Genomic DNA, 18135 nt, shown 5'->3' on the forward strand with positions numbered 1-18135 from the left:
CAAACAAAGGAAACATGAGCCAGTAATGCAGTGACAGCATCTTCCACACACTATCTGTTCTGTATGCTTCACATATTGAATGTATCTGACAGTGGGAGTCCTTTTCTGCTCTGTGACAGTGTTGCTCCTCCTTCAGCCTCTTCCTCCTCTCATATCTCTGCATGTTACAAACACCAAAATCACACCTCAATACATGTTACAGCTTTCAGCACGAACTCAGAAACCTCCAGTGTTTTTTTCCTTTGTGTTTCATACTTTTGGATTTCATCTTGTACTTAGACAGTAAATAAAGACTGACTGGCACAGCTGGATTCATGCTTTCGGGCAGCTGCGGCATGAACCTGCCACTGGGTGGTGGGCTATTGTCAAGCATTGAGACTTTTCTACCGAATTTCCCAGAGGAACCCACCCGAGGGATTAATAAAGTTTTATCTTATCTTATCTTATCTCTTATCTTTTCTGTGTTCTGGAGTTATTAAGATTAATCGTTGCAATTTGTTTTCACTTTAAAACACTGTGTGAAATTGTGTCTTACTCAGTGAAGTGAACATTGATGATTTATGATCATGTTTATGTTTCAGGAGTAAATATTCCGTCCGACCTGCAACTGTTTCCAGCGGAACTTCATGTTAACGGTTCTACTTCGCCGGAACTTCACTGTGACACCGGGCGGAAGTAAACAAAGAAAAAGCGGAAGTATCGTTAGCTTTCCTCCTGCTAGCAGCTAGCTGTTGGAGTAACGTGTCTGCTGTTCAGCGTCTCAGAGAGTTTATCAGCGAGGAAGAGGAGGAGATGTTGGAGTCTGAGGAAGACTCTGGTGATGAGGAGCCTCACAGAGCAGGTCTGAGCTTACAGCACAGCTGAAGGTAAATTCACATAAATGTCTATAATAACAGAAACGTTCCGCAGTGATCGCACAGTTCATCGGTAAAGCTAACAGCGCACATTTCTGTGGACGCTGCTCTACAATCAGACTGAGCAGCTGCTCAACACACACATTTATTTAAAGGCACGGAGGGTGTGTGAGCCTCTGAAGGTTCCACGTGGTACTTATTTCGAATAAAAATAAGTACTTCTGTCAGCAGCGTGTCTGTGCGGAGGAGGAGGTTCTCCCTGAGGAGCAGCTCTGGAACCAGGAGAGGAGCTCCAGTCTGGACCAGGAGGAACCAGAACCTCCACAGATTAAAGAGGAACAGGAGGAACTGTGCAGCAGTCAGGAGGGAGAGCAGCTGGGACTGAAGGAGGAGCCTGATACCTTCATGGTGACTGCTGCTGAGGCAGGAGAGCACAGTGAACCAGGAGGAGACGAGGAGCAGCTCCTCTGTCACAGCTCTGCTGGAGCTGAGAGTCAGCATCTGGAAGGAGGCAAGAGTGCAGACTCGGGAAAATTAGAAACAGAAGTGACAGCAGGAGGTTCCCCCACATCAGAGAGTCGGTGTAACTCTGACACGGGTAAAAAGCCTGTAAACTGTGATGGTTGTGGGAAGGACAGAATCCACACAGGTGAATTTTGTCTCGCTCTCACCTGAGCGTCCACGTGAGAGCCCACACAGGCGAGAAGCCAGATTCATGTGAAACACGGAAAAAGGAGAAATCCATGTGAAAGGTGGACTGTTTCCATGGCAACTTTCTGTCTGTCCTAGCACAAGATGCTCGTACAGCAGAAACTCTCAAACTCAAGAACAGTTAAGAGATTCTGTGAAACGGAGTAAAGGTTTCATTTAAAGCAGTGAAACAGGAAAAGCTGCCTGAGGTTTAAGTGAAGCTGCGCTTTCAGCAGTCACACGACTCTGTGCAGATTATTCATAAATACAGTCTGATTTTATCTGTCTTTGCATCCTTCTTATTTCTTTTATGCTTCAAATTGTGTAATAAACAAAATCAGATGACATTTGTCTTTTAATGTGACTAAACCTAAAACTACAGCTGCCTTCTAACTGAGCTGTTTCAGGACGTCCCAGGTGCTGTTAAACAGAACAGAGAGTTTTAACATCCTGGTTTTATTTTGGATGCTTGCTTTACTTTACTAGCAGAGGGGAAGTAGGTCACCCCTCCCTCTCTCACCTCCAGCTGTTTTCCTCCCAGACTGAAAGAAACCAGTTCAGCAGCTGTCTCCAGTGATGCAGCCCAGATGTTTCCTCTGTTTGTAGTGTATGTGTATATTAAACTGTTTCCTGCGTGGGTCTGCTGTCACTGCTTTGTTCATAATGGCCTCTCTTACAGTGAACATGCACGTGGATGTTTTATATTCTCTTTACAGCTTCACTAAGGTCCTGAATATTTAAACCTTTATTTTGAAAATAAGTAAAAAAAAAACCTCTCCAGCTGTCTCGCCCTCTGACGTCATCATTCTTTCTTACTGGTCTGGTCTTTGTTTTTATCTCATCTTTCATTTTCTGCTCAGAGGTCGAAGCAGTTAACGGTCTCCGGAGGGCAGCGCCGCGTCATATCCGGTAGAAGCACCGGCGAAATACTTGGACTGAACCGGAAGTGTGTTGTGCTGTGTGTGAGCTGAGTGTGTGAGCTGTGGCAGTAACAATGCCTTCAGTTCAGTATCTGAGAGAGTTTATCAACGAGCGACTAACTGCTGCTGCTGAACAAATATTCTTGGAGTTTGAAAAAACGATCGTCCAGTACGAGGAAGAGATCGACCGTCAGCGCAGACTGCTGGATATCACCTGGAAACCCCAAATCAAGCTGCACAGGACAGGTGAGTGTCCCTCTGAGGGATCCTGATCACAGCTCTGCGGGACGTTTCTGATTGTGAGGACTTTTAGGAGATGTGAGCTAACAAAGAGCAAACAGAGGACAGGACTGCACTGCGCTCCATTCAAACAGCAGCTGGTGGATTTGAGCTTTTCTCTGACCTGGATCACTCAATCAGTTTCTTTATGTTTGCTGTCAAAGTTGGAAAACATCGAAAATCGAGCTTCAGAGTACATTATTTATTCCAGATGGATTTTATACATATAAATATAACGTTTATATAAACGTATGTTTCCTGTTGCACTTGTGAAAGTTGCAAACAAATGTTGGAAACATAAAGTCGCTGTGCAATAATAAAATATCTAATGTGACTGATCTACAGGCTGTTGCTCGTCCTCAGCGCTGTGATCTGCTGCTGTGCTGAGGACTGTTTGAAACCAGTTCCACTTTATCTTCATCTAAACACACCTGTTCTGTCTGTGTGTGAATCAGCAGCTTTTTGTGGTGCCGGAGGGGTTTGTGTACCTGTACCAGGCCCTATCCTGGAGCCGGGCCTGGAGTGAGTGTCTGGGGGCCACAGCCCACAAAAAGCTGCACGAGGGGCTTTAGGGGTTCTGTTCTTTGTGCCTCGAGCAGTTTAATCTCTGACCAGTCTGGCCACAGAGGTGAGGAAAGCCACTTCTCTGGTGGACGAGCGATACCAGCATGATGTAGTCGGGCTTGCCAAAACGCACAGCTCGTGTTATAAAACGAAGCTGCTGGAGACGGGCTGCACTCTGGCCTGGATTTGCCATCTGTGAGCCGGGCACTCGTATCCCCTCTGTGGGTGTTTCCACAGGACAAAGTGAGGATTCAGAGGTGCTCCTGCAGGAGGACGGGTTGGACTCCACCCTGGGCCGTTTGCTGTCTGGGGGTGCTCCCGCTCCCTCCCCCTTTCCTGTCTGCTCTGCTGCCCTAATCTGTAAAGTGAATCCAGGCCTCGTACTGCTGTAACTTTTCATGCTGGAGAACGGTTTGACGTCTCATTCAGCTTCCACGGCTTCAGATGAATTTTCACTCATATTTACTTTTTGTGAATTCATCATTTTCTGCAGGGCGTCAGACACTCAGAGTAAAACATCGATTCATCATTTCTGCACAGATCACTGACCTTTGTTTCCATATTGAACCCAGAATCATTCAGGCTCCGTGATTAGAGGTTTGGAGTATGACAGTTGCATGTAGTGTAGCATCTTCTTCTCATACAGCAGTGACCTGTGTGTGATGCATGGAGGGTGTGGGAGCTTGCACAAGTGATGCAGGTTATCTGACCTCTTGTCGTGGAATTTTCTGTTAATGAAATCTGCAACACCGTCAGCTGTGGTCAAGCTATTTTACTTACTGCATGCAGGAGAGCCAACACACATCAAATATCAAAGTTCACAGTCATGGGAGCTCTAACCCTTTTATACCCTCACACACAACTCTCTGTATCTTTCAGTTACAACAGGTTTTTGTCACACAGCCTGTTGCTGGGCAGAGAGCAACTCCCACTATCTTTTCCCAGGAAGTTCCTGGCACTGGTCTTCTTGGGGGGTTTGTCCTTGTACACTCTTAACAGTTAGCAGATAACTTAGTGAAACATCGTTAAGCAAAGCTAAACAGTTTTCACCAGGTCACACTGACACATACATACAATTCATCTAAGCACCTCAATCTAAATGTGGAAATGTGAAAACTAGAATTTTCCCATTACACTCTTTAACAGAAAAGTACTTCATTTTATTCTAGTTTTTGCTCTTATACACACTTATGGTTCCAGTGAATATTTACTCAGTTTTCTCTTTTTCATCACATCAATTTAAATTTTCTGTCCTCCAGACGTCCCACAGCAGCCTGTCTGTGAGGAGGAGGAGGAGGTTCTCCCTGAGCAGCAGCTCTGGAACCAGGAGAGGAGCTCCAGTCTGGACCAGGAGGAACAAGAACCTCCACAGATTAAAGAGGAACAGGAGGAACTATGCAGCAGTCAGGATGGAGAGCAGCTGGGACTGAAGGAGGAGATTTATAGCTTTACGGTGCCTTGTATGTATGAGGAAAGTGACGACAGTGAATCAGAACTCCTCGGGGAGCAGCTCCTCTCTCCCAGCTTTCCTGTGGCTGAGTCTGAGGATCATGAAGGAAGTAAATATAGAGATTTAGGAGTAACTGAGAATGCAGAGCTGAAGCCAAAGAAGAGAAATCACAGTGAAAATGCAGAGAACCCTACTGTGCCAATGAGTCAGTGTAACACTGGCACAGGTAACAAGTCTGTATCATGTGATGTTTGTGGAAAGGCCTTTAAGAAAAGGTACCAAATGAGGATCCATCAGAGAATTCACACAGGTGAGAAGCCGTACCTTTGTAAAACCTGTGGGAAGGGATTTAGTGACCCATCAGCGGTTAAAAAGCATAAGGCAGTCCACACAGGGGAGAAGCCGTATTCTTGCACCACGTGTGGGAAAGGTTTTACTCAGAGTGGTAGTTTGTTGAGCCACATGAGAACCCACACGGGGGAGAAGCCGTATCTGTGTAACACGTGTGGGAAACGTTTCAGTCAGAATAGCAGTTTGTGGGTCCACATGAGAAGTCACACAGGGGAGAAACCATATTCCTGCAAAACGTGTGGGAAGAGTTTTAGTCAGAGCAGCAGGCTGTCCATCCACACCAGGATCCACACTGGTGAGAAGCCGTATCCCTGCAAAATGTGTGGGAAAGATTTTCGCTCTCAGTATCATTTGACTGTACACATGAGAAACCACTCGGATAGTAAGCCTTACCCTTGTGACACGTGATGTTTCCAGTGTCCACAGGAGAGTCTGCGTCTTTGTAGCGTAACTTCACAGGATAAGATGGCTGCTTCCAGCTGCTGCTCATGTTTGCCCTTCCTGGGTTTGTGTCTCCAGCTGAACTGAAACAGCAACCTCTCACTTGGCTAGCAGCTCTGTTACCCATCACACTATGAATCCTCTTATTTCACCGGTCAACAATTTGTGTATAAAAAGTCAGTTTCTGAACTGCAGGCTGAACCGCTGCTTTGCTCATAAGCACTAAAGTCAGCTGGGTCTGGTTCTCTGTGTACCAGCAACTAGACGGATCACTGGCAGAAGCACCGGAACTAAACAGGACTGCAGCCATAGATCACGTGTTTTACTGGGTATCAATCTGGCAGTGATATAAAAAGTCTGATCAGTGGAAATCAGTTCCTGGGTTCTGTTTTCTATAAAAGCTGTTTTGTAGGATTTCTTTGAGACTCTGGAAGAAAACATCTTTGATGACGTCTCTGCTTCAGTAGAATCAGAGGCAACAGTGTAAATACGACAAAGATGCAGCTCTGATCTTCCGCCTGCATCACACTCGAGGTTTTCTTCTTTACCTCCATCACTCTGTTTGCACTTCAACATTTAGTGGAAGATGTTTGGTTTGTGTCCTCAGTGATTTTTGGATTGAACTCAGATGTTGAAGTTTGTGTTTCAAGCATGCTTTGTTTTCTGTTCACATCTTTTTAAACGTTTCCATCGTCAGAGCTGACATTAACAAACTGTACAAGCTGTTTGACGTGTCGATGTGAAAGGATCTTTATAAATAAAGTTTCCGTTGTGCTTCCACAGCAGCTCTGTCTCTGTCTCTGATCTTTACTGCTTCATTTCTCTGTTGTCTTTGTCATCAGTCCAATGACACAAGAATCAGAGGTTTAACAGTGTGTGGCTCCCTCTAGTGGATGTTGTGGAGTATTCTGTTGTCTTTGCTCCAAAGGTTTTTGTACAGAGTTTTGCTGTTTCCTGTCACTGTGGGCCTCACAGCACAGTAGTACACAGCAGAGTCTGACAGCTGAAGCTTCTGGATCTTCAGAGAAACTGATGTCTGGTTGAGTTCAGCATCAAATCTGTGTTTTGGGAACTCTTGAGCGTTTTCAGTTCCAGAAGAATCTCGCCGTAAAACATATTTCAGATAGTCGTTCACGTCCTGTTTGTACCAGAACAAATATGCGTATGTATAAGTTGTTTCATATTTGCAGTAAAGTGTAACTGTGTCTCCTTCAGCAGCAACGACATCTCCTTGTTCCTGGATCACTTTGTCTTCTCCTTTACACTCTGAGGAAGAACAGAACATGCAGAGGAAGAGATGGATCAATAAACATGGTTAAAATGGTAAATGGCCTGTATTTGTATAGCCCTTTACATATCCACCCATTCCACTGGTGATGGCAGCTACATTGTAGCCACAGCCGTCCTGGGGCGCACTGACAGAGGCGAGGCTGCCGTACACTGGTGCCACCGGGCCCTCTGACCACCACCAGTAGGCAACGGGTGAAGTGTCTTGCCCAAGAATACAATGACCAAGACTGTCGGAGCCGGAGCTCAAACCGGCAACCTTCCGATTACAAGGCGAACTCCCAACTCTTGAGACACGATCGCCCCCAAAAATTCACCATTAATCAGACTTACACATTTATTTAAACAGAGGAAACATGTTGATGTTTGTATCTCACCAAAGAAAAGAGCAGCAAGAATAATCCACAGCCAATGTTCCATCTGTACAACAAGGTTTAAATCAACAGGAGAAACTAGCTGATGTTCAACATTCAGTCTGAGAATTGTTCTCTTCACAGCAGCACTTATTATTGACACAATGGTTGAACACAGTGCAGAAGGAGAGCACCGCCTACTGGATGATGTCGCCCTCTGTCTCCTCTTTGAGTTTCACTTCTCTCACTTCCTCTTCCTCCTGGTTCAGACTGTTAGCAGCATTTGAATCACTGTGAGGAGGGAGGATGGAGCACTTTGCACTGTGTGCAAGGACAACGACCCAAATGTTCTCAAATGTTGGAGGAAGTCCGTCATGCCATCCAGTTTACATCCCCCAGATCTGCTGAAATCAAACCTTTTCATTCATGATATTTATGATAATCTCGTATTTACACAAACAAAATTGTGCTTCCTCTGCTGGAACTTCACTGTGTTACACCAGACGACAGGGCAGAGAGTGTTATTGTGTGTGAGCTGAGTGTGTGAGCTGCGGCAGTAACAATGCCTTCAGTTCAGTATCTGAGAGAGTTTATCAACGAGCGACTAACTGCTGCTGCTGAACAAATATTCTTGGAGTTTGAAAAAACAATCGTCCAGTACGAGGAAGAGATCGACCGTCAGCGCAGACTGCTGGATATCACCTGGAAACCCGAAATCAAGCTGCACAGGACAGGTGAGTGTCCCTCTGAGGGAGGGATGGGGCTCATGTAAAACTAGAGAATATTTTAGACACAGAGAATATTCACTGAAATATTAATAACCTGTTAGCAGAGACCGAACGAAATATGACGAAGTGTCAGGACCACATTAAGAAAAAATATTATTGATCATTTAGAGGATGAAGTCTAAATGTGCAGGTTTCAGTTGTTGTTCCTGCTGCTTTATAAAATGCCTAAGAAACTGGCCCCCCGGTTCCTGGGACCCTTTTCCATTCAAGACGTCCTGAATCCTGTAACGGTCCGGCTGGCCCTTCCTCGCAGCATGAAGGTACATAATGTCTCTCATGTTAGGCCCGTCCGGACCAGCCCATGGTGCCCGCCCTCCGGGCTCCCGCCACCCGCCCGGTCGATGAGTCAGTGAAACAAACTGATCAGCTGTCCTGTGATACAACATCCATCCTCTTTACTGTACAAGGCTGTAACCATGACGACGACACATCTGTCCACGACCAGCTGTTTCATTTTCGACAAATCGGGCCTACTCTTCCTGTTGAGCAGACGCAGCTTTCTGCAGCATCTCTTCAGCATCCTCGTGCTGATCGCCTCTCTGTGTTTATGAGCTGAAGACAAATCATTTCCTTCCTTTAACTAAAACTGATTCTGAAGTACGAGCTCTCTGACTCAGAGGAAACAGCAGCCGTGGAAGTTTGCCTTCAAACAACAACTGTAATCTCCACATCTCAGCTTTTTCTCAAAATGATCAGTAATATATATTTTCCTTAATGTGGCCCTGGTACTCCATCGTAGGACAGAGACTGGCCTCAAATATCTGTTGATGTCGAGTACTGATCTGAGACCAGTGTTAGGTCCACTGTCCACTGTGAAGGCAACAAAGCACAAAAGAGTCCTGGAAATTCTGAATTATTAAGGTGGGAATATAGATGTCCAGATGTGTGTTTCAATCATCATATTACTAAAAGGTCTCTAAAAATTGATATTTTTGGAAAAGCCTGTAAGAAAAAGTCTAGAATGAAAAAACATCACAGAGTCCACATGGGTGAGAAGCCTTATCCATGTAAAACATGTGGGAAGAGGTTCAAAGCTGTCATTTGACTCACCACAAGAGGGCACTCAAAGAATCCTTACCTCTGTACCACCTGTGGAAAAGATTTATTTACCCCTCACATTTGAAAGGTCGCATATGGAGTCACACAGGCAAGAAGTTGTGTTCATGTGTTGTGTGGGTTAGGAAGGAGATCGAAACCATGGATACAGCTACTTAGACTGTTTTAGCTTGAATTTACATATGAAATGACATAAAGACAAATCAATGGGAAGGAGTTCTGTCAAGGTCGCAGGCGAAAGAGGACCGAAAATGCAGAGCTCAGGTTAGCAGGGAGAACAGTGTGTTTATTTACAGTGTCCAAAAAAGGTGTCACAAACAGTTAAAGGTGCTAAAAGGTGTTCCAGTTAAATCCCCAAGTGCTCCTTCGTCTGTGCAATCCCGTGTGTGAGTAATGCTTCCTGATCCTCCGCGCCGAGCCAAACTCCTAGGTGAGGAGAAAGCAAACACTGAGTTAGCAGAGCTCTTAAACCGACTATCAACTTCCCTTAAGTAACGAATGCTACCGGCTTGGAATAATAATCCAACATCGACTGTTGCCGCCCATCTTCCTTATATACCACAGCTCTAGGATGGAGGCTGATTAGAAGCAGCTGGCAGAGCGATCAAGTGCAGGTGAGGCCACAGCCGTGCGGAGGAGCTTCCGGGTGGAAGGCTGTCCGAGCCACGCCCTACCCGGAACCGCGAACTTCCGTAAACAAACCCCACAGCTGGGAGAGAGGAGAAACCGGGAGAAGATACACACAAAATTCCAGATCGCCCGGGGAAGACCGTCCAACCGTGACCAGTTCGCTGTTTTACAAGAATACAGTCTTGTGAAATCTGTTTTTACTTTACTGTATACACACACACATTCACAGTGTACATATAAACATTAGAAAGAGTCCTCAAGAAGAAGAGGCGCTGGTGAGCCTTCTTGACCAGCTTGGAGCAGTTGGTCATCCAGATGAGATCCTCGGAGATGTGGACTCCCAGGAACTTGAAGCTGCTCACACGCTCCACAGCCGTCCCCTTAATGTGGATGGGTGGATGTGGGTCAGCATTCCTCCTGTAGTCCACGATGAGCTCCTTGGTCTTCTCGGTGTTAAGCAGCAGGTTGTTTCTGTCGCACCGCTCAGCCAGACGATCCACCTCCTCCCTGTAGGCGGTCTCATCGTTGTCACTAATGAGGCCAATCACCGCGGTGTCATCTGCAAACTTAATGATGGTGTTGGAACCATCAGCAGGTCTGCAGTCGTGGGTGAAGAGGGAGTAGAGGAAAGGGCTCATCACACAGCCTTGTGGTACACCGGTGTTCATTGTGATTGTAATTGAGCAGCGGTTATCCAGCCGGACATGTTGGGGGCGGTTGGTCAGGAAGTCCAGTAACCATTTGCAGATGAGGGAACTGATGCCCAGGTCTGTCAGTTTCCTGATGAGTTGTGAGGGGAGGATTGTATTGAATGCTGAACTGAAGTCTATAAACAGCATTCTGGCGCAGGTGTTGTTGTTGTCCAGGTGTGAGAGGACAGAGTGCAGCGTGATGGAGACTGCATCCTCTGTGCTCCTGTTCTGGCGGTATGTGAATTGGTGGGGGTCCAGGGTGGGGGGGAGACAGGATTTGAATTGTGCTAGGACCAGCTGCTCTAAGCACTTAGTGATGATGGGGGTGAGTGCTACTGGGCGGTAGTCACTGAGGCTAGATGGGTTGGAGTTTTTGGGTATCGGGACGATGGAGGTGGATTTGAAGCAGGCCGGTACCACAGCGTGGGCCAAGGACAGGTTGAATATGTCTGTCAGCACTCCTGCAAGCTCCTCAGAACACGCTCTGAGAACACGCCCGGGGATGCCATCAGGACCTGCAGCCTTGTGGACGTTGATTCTTCTTAGCACCGCTCCGCTTGGTGGTCTGGCGTCATGTCTGCTTTGGTTGTGGTGTTCCCTCGCTCAAAACGAGCATAAAAGTTGTTGAGCTCGTTGAGGAAGGAGACATCAGAGGATGTGGGGGAGGGTTTGGTGGTCCTGTAGTCTGTAATGGCCTGGAGTCCTTGCCACATGCGTCTGGGGCTGGAGTTGGAGAAGTGTTCTTCTACCTTCTTTTTGTAATGGTGTTTGGCTTTTTTGATGCCCTTCTTTAGATTAGCCCTGGCTGTACTGTAGGCGTGTGCATCTCCTGACCTAAAGGCAAAGTTGCGGGCCTTCAGGAGGAGACGAACATCCCGGTTCATCCAAGGCTTCTGGTTGGGGTACATGGTGATCCGTTTCTGGGTGGTGACACTGTCTGTGGTTTTGGAGATGTAATCCAGTACAGATGAGGCGTACTGGTCCAGGTCTGTGTGGGTGAACGTATTCCAGTCTGTGTTTTTAAATCTGTCCTGGAGCACTGCGTCTGTCCCCTCTGGCCACACTTTATTTGTCCTCAGAGACATGTTGGTGGAATCTGGGGAGGACTGTCTTTAAGTTGGTGTGGTTGAAGTCGCCAGCAACAATAAAAGCAGCCTCGGGGTCTTTATTCTGGTGTTTGTTAATGGCTGCAGAAAGTTCTTTCATGGACAACCTAGCATTAGCGTCGGGGGGATATACACTGCAGTGAGTATGATCGAAGTGAGTTCTCTGGGGAGATAATAAGGTCTGCATTTGACCATTAAAAACTCCGCATTAGGTGAGCAGTGACTCTCAGTAGTAGTGGAGTTCATGCACCAAGCTATGGTAATATAACCTGAAGAAGGAGCTTCTGACCGTCTTCTACCGCTGCTCCATTGAAAGTGTGCTGACATATTGCATCGGTGTGTGGTTCTCCAGCTGCACCACAGCACACAGAAAGGCACTCCAGAGGGTCATCAATATGGCCCAAAAAATCATTGGACATCCTCTTCCCTCCCTGAAGGACCTGTACAGCACTCGCTGTCTCAAGAGGGCACGCAGCATCCTACGGGACTGCACACACCCAGGACACGGGGTGTTTAAGCTGCTGCCATCTGGCAGGAGGTTCAGGCTGCTGAGGTCCTGAACAAATAGACTCAAGGACAGCTTTTACAACAGGGCAACAGCCCTGATCAATGCTAACAGCTGACCTGACTGGCTACCTACCTGGACTTTTTTTGGGGGGGGGTTAACAACGGTAAAAACAGTAAAAATAATAATATTTATATTTATAACAAGGTGCAATAATAATTAATGTGCAATAATAACAGTGTGCAATATAAATACACTTCTTCTTCTTTTTTTATTACTAAGTTATTATACTGTGTTGTGTTGTTTGTGTGGCGTTGTGATGTGTCGTATCGTGTCGTGTTGTGTTACATGTAGTGCCGACGTAGGACAGTTTTCCAATTTCATTGTACTATTGTACTATGTATGACTGTGCAATGACAATAAAGAGTTATCTTTTTCATATTTTTCAAAAGCAGACATGCTGAAGGTTTGGAGATGAAAACACTGCTGCTTTGTGTTATATTGAAATCAGTCCATTAAACATCCACCAAACGTTCTCAGACACAGCAGATTTATGGATTTTTTTTTTTTTTTTTGGAAAAACTTTGTCTATTATGAAATCATCCAAAACCTTACCTACATACTTTGATCATTTCCAGGTTACAGACTCTCAGATTACTTAGCCGTCGACCACGTTTCACTGTTTTGATTTGCTTTCGTGTTTTCTGTCTGAACGTTCCTGCAGTTGGTTTGTGGTTGATGTGGATTTGCTGCTCATGTGAATCCTCCCACAGTGTTTCATTAGCAGCTGTAACCACAGTGACTCTGATAAAACAGGAATTAGCAGAATCCATCTGATATGAAGCTGTGCTTTGAATACCACTTCCCTCCTCTTTGAAGAGTAGTCAGATATCTGTGTTCAGGTTTTTGTACAGCCTCTTCTACACTTTGTATCACTGTGTTTCTAGAGCACAGTAGTAGAGAGCTGTGTCTGCCAGGGTTAGGGCTGTTATGGTCAGATTAGTTGATGTAGGTGATGTTTCTGATTCATATCGATTATCAGGAATATATTCATCACTGCCTCCTTTTCCTTGTTTCCAGAGTATAAACTGAGGAGCCTGAAGGTCAGAATGATGTTTGTACCAGTAAAGCCAAGCATTACTATAGCTTGTCTGATATTTACATGTGAGTTTGACAGATTCTCCTTCTGTTGCGGTGACTTTATCTCGTTGAGGAGTGATTGAGACTCCACTTGTTAGTCCTGGAAAAAGTAGAGAAAATGAAGACATCAGATTAACATTGTCCATGAGGCTGAGAGGAGAAGACAGTGGAAATGAGGAAAAGTAGGACAGAAGTAAAAATCTACAATCCTCCAGACCAATGATTCATTTCTAGCACAGAGTTCAGAGCAGAGAAAGAAATGTTGCGTTCTGAGAAAGAGACAAAAGTTCACCTATGAAGTGAGATGAAAACAAAAAGAGGTGCAGCAACATGTCTTTGGAGCTGCTGAAGCCAGACAGACAGCACATGAACAATGTTCTTTCACTGCAGTAGATTCACCAGGTTGTGCTTTTATATCTTGAAACTTTTTGCTCTGCAGACAGAAATCATCTCATTGGTTGAACTTGACTTTTGTGGGCAGGGCCCACAAAACAGTGAAGTCAGTGGAAGAGAAAAATATACAGAACTGAAAAAGTAAAAAGTGGTTTAACAGTGTGTGGCTCCCTCTAGTGGATGTTGTGGAGTATTCTGTTGTCTTTGCTCCAAAGGTTTTTGTACAGAGTTTTGCTGTTTCCTGTCACTGTGGGCCTCACAGCACAGTAGTACACAGCAGAGTCAGTCACTGCAGCAGAGGAGATCTGAAGATCCAGACGGTTTTTTCCAGACAGTTTTGTGGAGAATCTTGCAGCTGATTTCAGAAACTCTGACTTTCTTGAAATATTCATCCCTGATATGTAGACGAGGAACTCTGGTGGTTTTCCTGCATATTGCTGATACCAAAAAAAGTCATTACCAGGAGAAATTTGGGGATAGGTGTAGGACAGAGTAAGAGTGTTTCCTTCTAAAGTGGACTCTTCATCCTTGACTGCAGTGAGTTGATCACAGCTGACACCTAAAGGAAGAGATAAATGTTGTTAAAGACGATGTTAAACTGTGAGCGCCTGTTCCAGTGATTTCTAGCAAACAGATCCTTTAAAGACATTTCTTCTTCCTGCTTTAACCGACCTGTTAGTGTGATCACAAACAAAGGAAACATGAGCCAGTAATGCAGTGACAGCATCTTCCACACACTATCTGTTCTGTATGCTTCACATATTGAATGTATCTGACAGTGGGAGTCCTTTTCTGCTCTGTGACAGTGTTGCTCCTCCTTCAGCCTCTTCCTCCTCTCATATCTCTGCATGTTACAAACACCAAAACCAAACCTCAATACATGTTACAGCTTTCAGCACAAACTCAGAAACCTCCAGTGTTTTTAACCTTTGTTTTGCTCTCAGTGCACTTTTGGACTTTTAAAGGTGGGGCTGAAGTCAGAAGATTACCTGTAAGAAGTTCAAATTTCAGACAGACCAGAGAACTCAGCCACTGCTCAACGGTGGACTTTTAATTTGTTTTGATGTTTTTGACATTTTCTCTGCTCATTTGTGCCATGTTGGATCATAAATCTAAGAAGACTCAGTTTTCCATTGTTGTGCTGATGAGTTGCAGCCAAATAAGCTTATCAGGGATGGAGCACTAACTTTAGGAGATCAACAATCTGTCCGTCCTTAAAAAGAAGGAATGCACTGATCAGCTCAGCAACAATAAAAAGGCCCGTAAGACTAAAAAGACAAGTAAAGTACATAAAGTGGTTTTGGTAAGAAAAATTCTTCAGTGACCAAAGTCAGTCAGCTGATCTCAAACCAGCAGAGCTGCTTTTCACTCATTAAATAGAAAACTGAGAAAGAGACCTGCAGCAGCTGCAACAAAGGGCTGCAGATGATGTTGAGGAGGAAACATGATGTCCACGGGGCTTTTGGAGGAAGGTTCAGAGGAGGTTGGGGATTATTGAATAATGAACAAGGAAAGACACACATGGACTGCTATCTCTGAAAGGCAGCGATGGGTCCAGCAACACTGACGCACCGGCGCATGTATCCAGTAGTGATGTGCGGATCGATCCTGAAATATCGATTCCTCCGATACCAGCCATTCATGTTAGAATCGATTCTCACATTAAAATATCAATATTTTAGTAATTTAGGGTAAATTTGTAGTTTATCATTAACAGGAACACAGTGGAAAGAAACCATATCATTCGGATTGTCTACATTCAAAGGAACTCCTCTTCTGCCTTTCATAGTCATGTGCGAAATACGGCTGAATAAATGTGTCGCAGCCTCTGGCGTGCGCACTCACAACAATGGCTGAGCGTAATTGGAGTCATGTGTGGACGTGTTTTACTTCCACAAACGGCCGAGACGTGGTTTGCAATACATGTGGAAAGACAGTGAGGTGTTGCGGCAACAGCACTGAGCTCATCAAACACCTCAGAGTAAATCATATCACAGAATATGACGAGCGTATGTTGAGTCTCTGAAGAGGAGGACAGGGACAGGTGCTGCCAGGGCGAGACAGACGTCTCTCAGGGAGTCCTTTAGTGCTGCAGGCAAGGTGTTCAAATAGTGCACAACTTCAGTTTTTTTATTTCTGTATGATAATTGTGCATTATTAAGCGATAAGAACAAGTAATCTGATGCATTTTAATCATTATGAAGCTGTAATTTGAGATACAATAAAAGATACAATAAATAAAATAACTTGTACAAAGTATCGGTATCGGATCAGTATCGTCGATACCATCCTGAATTTTACTTGGTATCAGATCGGAAAGGAAATCAGTGGTATCGCACATCACTAGTATCCAGCTCACAGAGCGAAGCCTGTATCGGTGCGTGCGTCGCTTTAATAAAAAGTCACGTGATCGATACAGCGCACTGCCAACGCGCCAAACGGTGTTTAAAAGGTACCGCATCGCATCTGCCAACGGAATGAGTCGCCACCCAAAAAAACAAAATTACTCTGGCAAAGAAAAAAAAACATCTCTCTACAAAAAATAAAAATGCACATCTCTCCATAACGAAATGGAGCAAGAAATTTCTGTTTCTGCAGTGTGGGATCATTTTGATCTTTTAACTGCAAATATGGTAACTGTTTGTCTTTGTTTCAGTGTAATCTATGAGGACAGGAAAAACAGCAATGTGACCTGCAGTGTAAATTATTTCTTTCATTTTATGCAGGTTAAATGTCGCAGCTTTCTTTCACAAACAAAAGCACCTGCTCAGTGTTTAGGCATTACAGAGCCAAACGTGAAAATGAGACAAACACACTGAGAATGAACACAGGTCGGCCTATATAGACATTGAGCAGCTTTATCATTTTTTTGAATTAATATGTGTTTTATTATTTTGAAATCAATCCTCTAGGAAGACTGTTCTGGACCCGGCAGTCCTGAATTTTATTATCAAGGACTGCCAACCCCTAGTATTGTGGCAGCTGTGCACATCTGTGTTGGGTGTGAAACACTTTCCACAAAGTCACACTGCAGACAATTTGGCCCAATTCAAAAAGGACATGATGGATGACTGGGCCATCACAAATAAGGAGTCTCGTGACCGATGCAGCACCAAATGTGATTGCAGCAACAAGAACTCTCCAAATTCGACATTCAGTTTGCATTGCACACAAACTCAATGTATTAGTCAAGAAATCATGTGATCAAATCCCTGAACTTTCATCCATAAGAGACTAATCTAGACAAACCGTATCATTCTTCAGATCCAGCACTACAGCCAAAGAAAAGCTTGCTCAAGTGCAGCAGCAGGTGGGACGGCCCGTCTTGAAACTTATCAACGACGTACCAACACGTTGGAACAGCACATATCAGATGCTGTCACGGCTTCATGATGAGAAAGAAGCAGGCTGGGTATCTGTTGCTTCTCTTCCAACAGATTTAACTCCACTTACGGCTGATGGGTGTAACATCGTAAGGGAAGCACTTCTTGTGTTGGTCCCTTTCCATCAGGCCACAGTGGAGTTGTCTGAGGAGAGTTTCAGGATCAAAGGTCATCCCGATGATGAAAATTCTATATTTTGCACTTGAGCTGAACTCTTTACATCTACACACAAGCAGCCACCCATCTCCATGACCAACTGAGGCGTCGTGTCACAGACACCGCTTCTAATCTGGAGTCATTCAGTGTGTTGACCTTTCAGAGCCCAGATTTATAACACTTGGATTTCGTAGTTCCTCCAAGTGTAGTGAGGCAGTCAATCGCCTGAAAGTGGAGTGTGCTGCAGTAATTGCCCGCACAACATCTGAGCCGCAGCCTGGACCTTCATCAGAGCAGTCACCTGTTCCAGGCAAGTTCAGTATTATTTTGATGCCAGTGTGTACTAATAATGCATTTTTTTATTATTTCAGAAAACCTGTGGCAGCGGCTCGATGAAGAAGTTGGCAGACAAACAACAGCAGACTCCATCACTGAGGTCCAGCGCTACTTGGAGGAGAGAAACATTCCACGATCAGAGGATCCTTTAACGTACTGGGGGAATAGAAGAACATCTTAGCAGAACCTTTCCCACCTGGCTTTACAGTTTGTGTACCTGCAGCTTCATCTGTGCCTGTGAGCGTGTTTTCCAAAGCTGGGGAAATGGTGTAAAAAAACACACACAATAGACTGAATGCAAAAACATTGGATAAACTTATTTTTCTGAATAAAAAGGAAACTCAACAGTTATTTTTCACCAAGTGATTTTTCATGTATTTCACGGAGGCTTCGTGTGCTTTCCAGTAGCACACTTAAAAAATGTCAGAGGACATAATAAACAGAGCAAATTGATATGAATGATATCACTTTGCAGGATTTCCTGTCAACATGGCCACAGCGCTCATTCTGGGGTGCACGATGCTCTGCGCTGAATCTGCATAATGACGGGGGGATGGAGTGGCAGCGGGATTTTACAGGGTCCATACTTTAAGTCCTGGTGATTTGGTGGAATGATGCTTCTCATCTTATCTGCTTTGTCACAAATAGTTCTTTTACTTCTTTAATGACTGAGCCTGAGCTGTGATGTTTATCCAGCTGACTTGAGGTTGTAAATATGAAAAGAGCTGATGACAAACAGCATTTCGCAATCATGACATTGT

The 18135-nt window shown here is 44.8% G+C and overlaps 1 protein-coding gene across 1 annotated transcript; it reads left to right on the forward strand.

Moving 5' to 3' along the window:
- The first annotated feature begins 538 nt into the window (after positions 1–538).
- LOC146368661 (uncharacterized) lies at positions 539–6334 on the forward strand. Its single transcript, XM_084912269.1, has 3 exons — positions 539–866; positions 2405–2710; positions 4567–6334. Exons 2-3 carry the CDS (start codon positions 2539–2541, stop codon positions 5514–5516), a joined length of 1122 nt encoding a protein of 373 aa, XP_084768395.1. The 5' UTR covers positions 539–866; positions 2405–2538; the 3' UTR covers positions 5517–6334.
- Positions 6335–18135: the final 11801 nt, after the last annotated feature.

The sequence above is a fragment of the Perissodus microlepis genome, chromosome 18, assembly GCF_051167445.1.
Source record: "Perissodus microlepis isolate ML-2025 ecotype Zambia chromosome 18, ASM5116744v1, whole genome shotgun sequence".
In the NCBI taxonomy this organism is placed as follows: domain Eukaryota; kingdom Metazoa; phylum Chordata; class Actinopteri; order Cichliformes; family Cichlidae; genus Perissodus; species Perissodus microlepis.

What these genes read in the sequence shown, in the direction of transcription:
- LOC146368661 (XM_084912269.1), top strand. Translation starts at nt 2,539, where the DNA reads ATGCCTTCAGTTCAGTATCTGAGAGAGTTTATCAACGAGCGACTAACT. An exon ending in AATCAAGCTGCACAGGACAG is followed by an intron (nt 2,711 to 4,566) that starts GTGAGTGTCCCT and finishes TCTGTCCTCCAG; the next exon opens with ACGTCCCACAGCAGCCTGTC.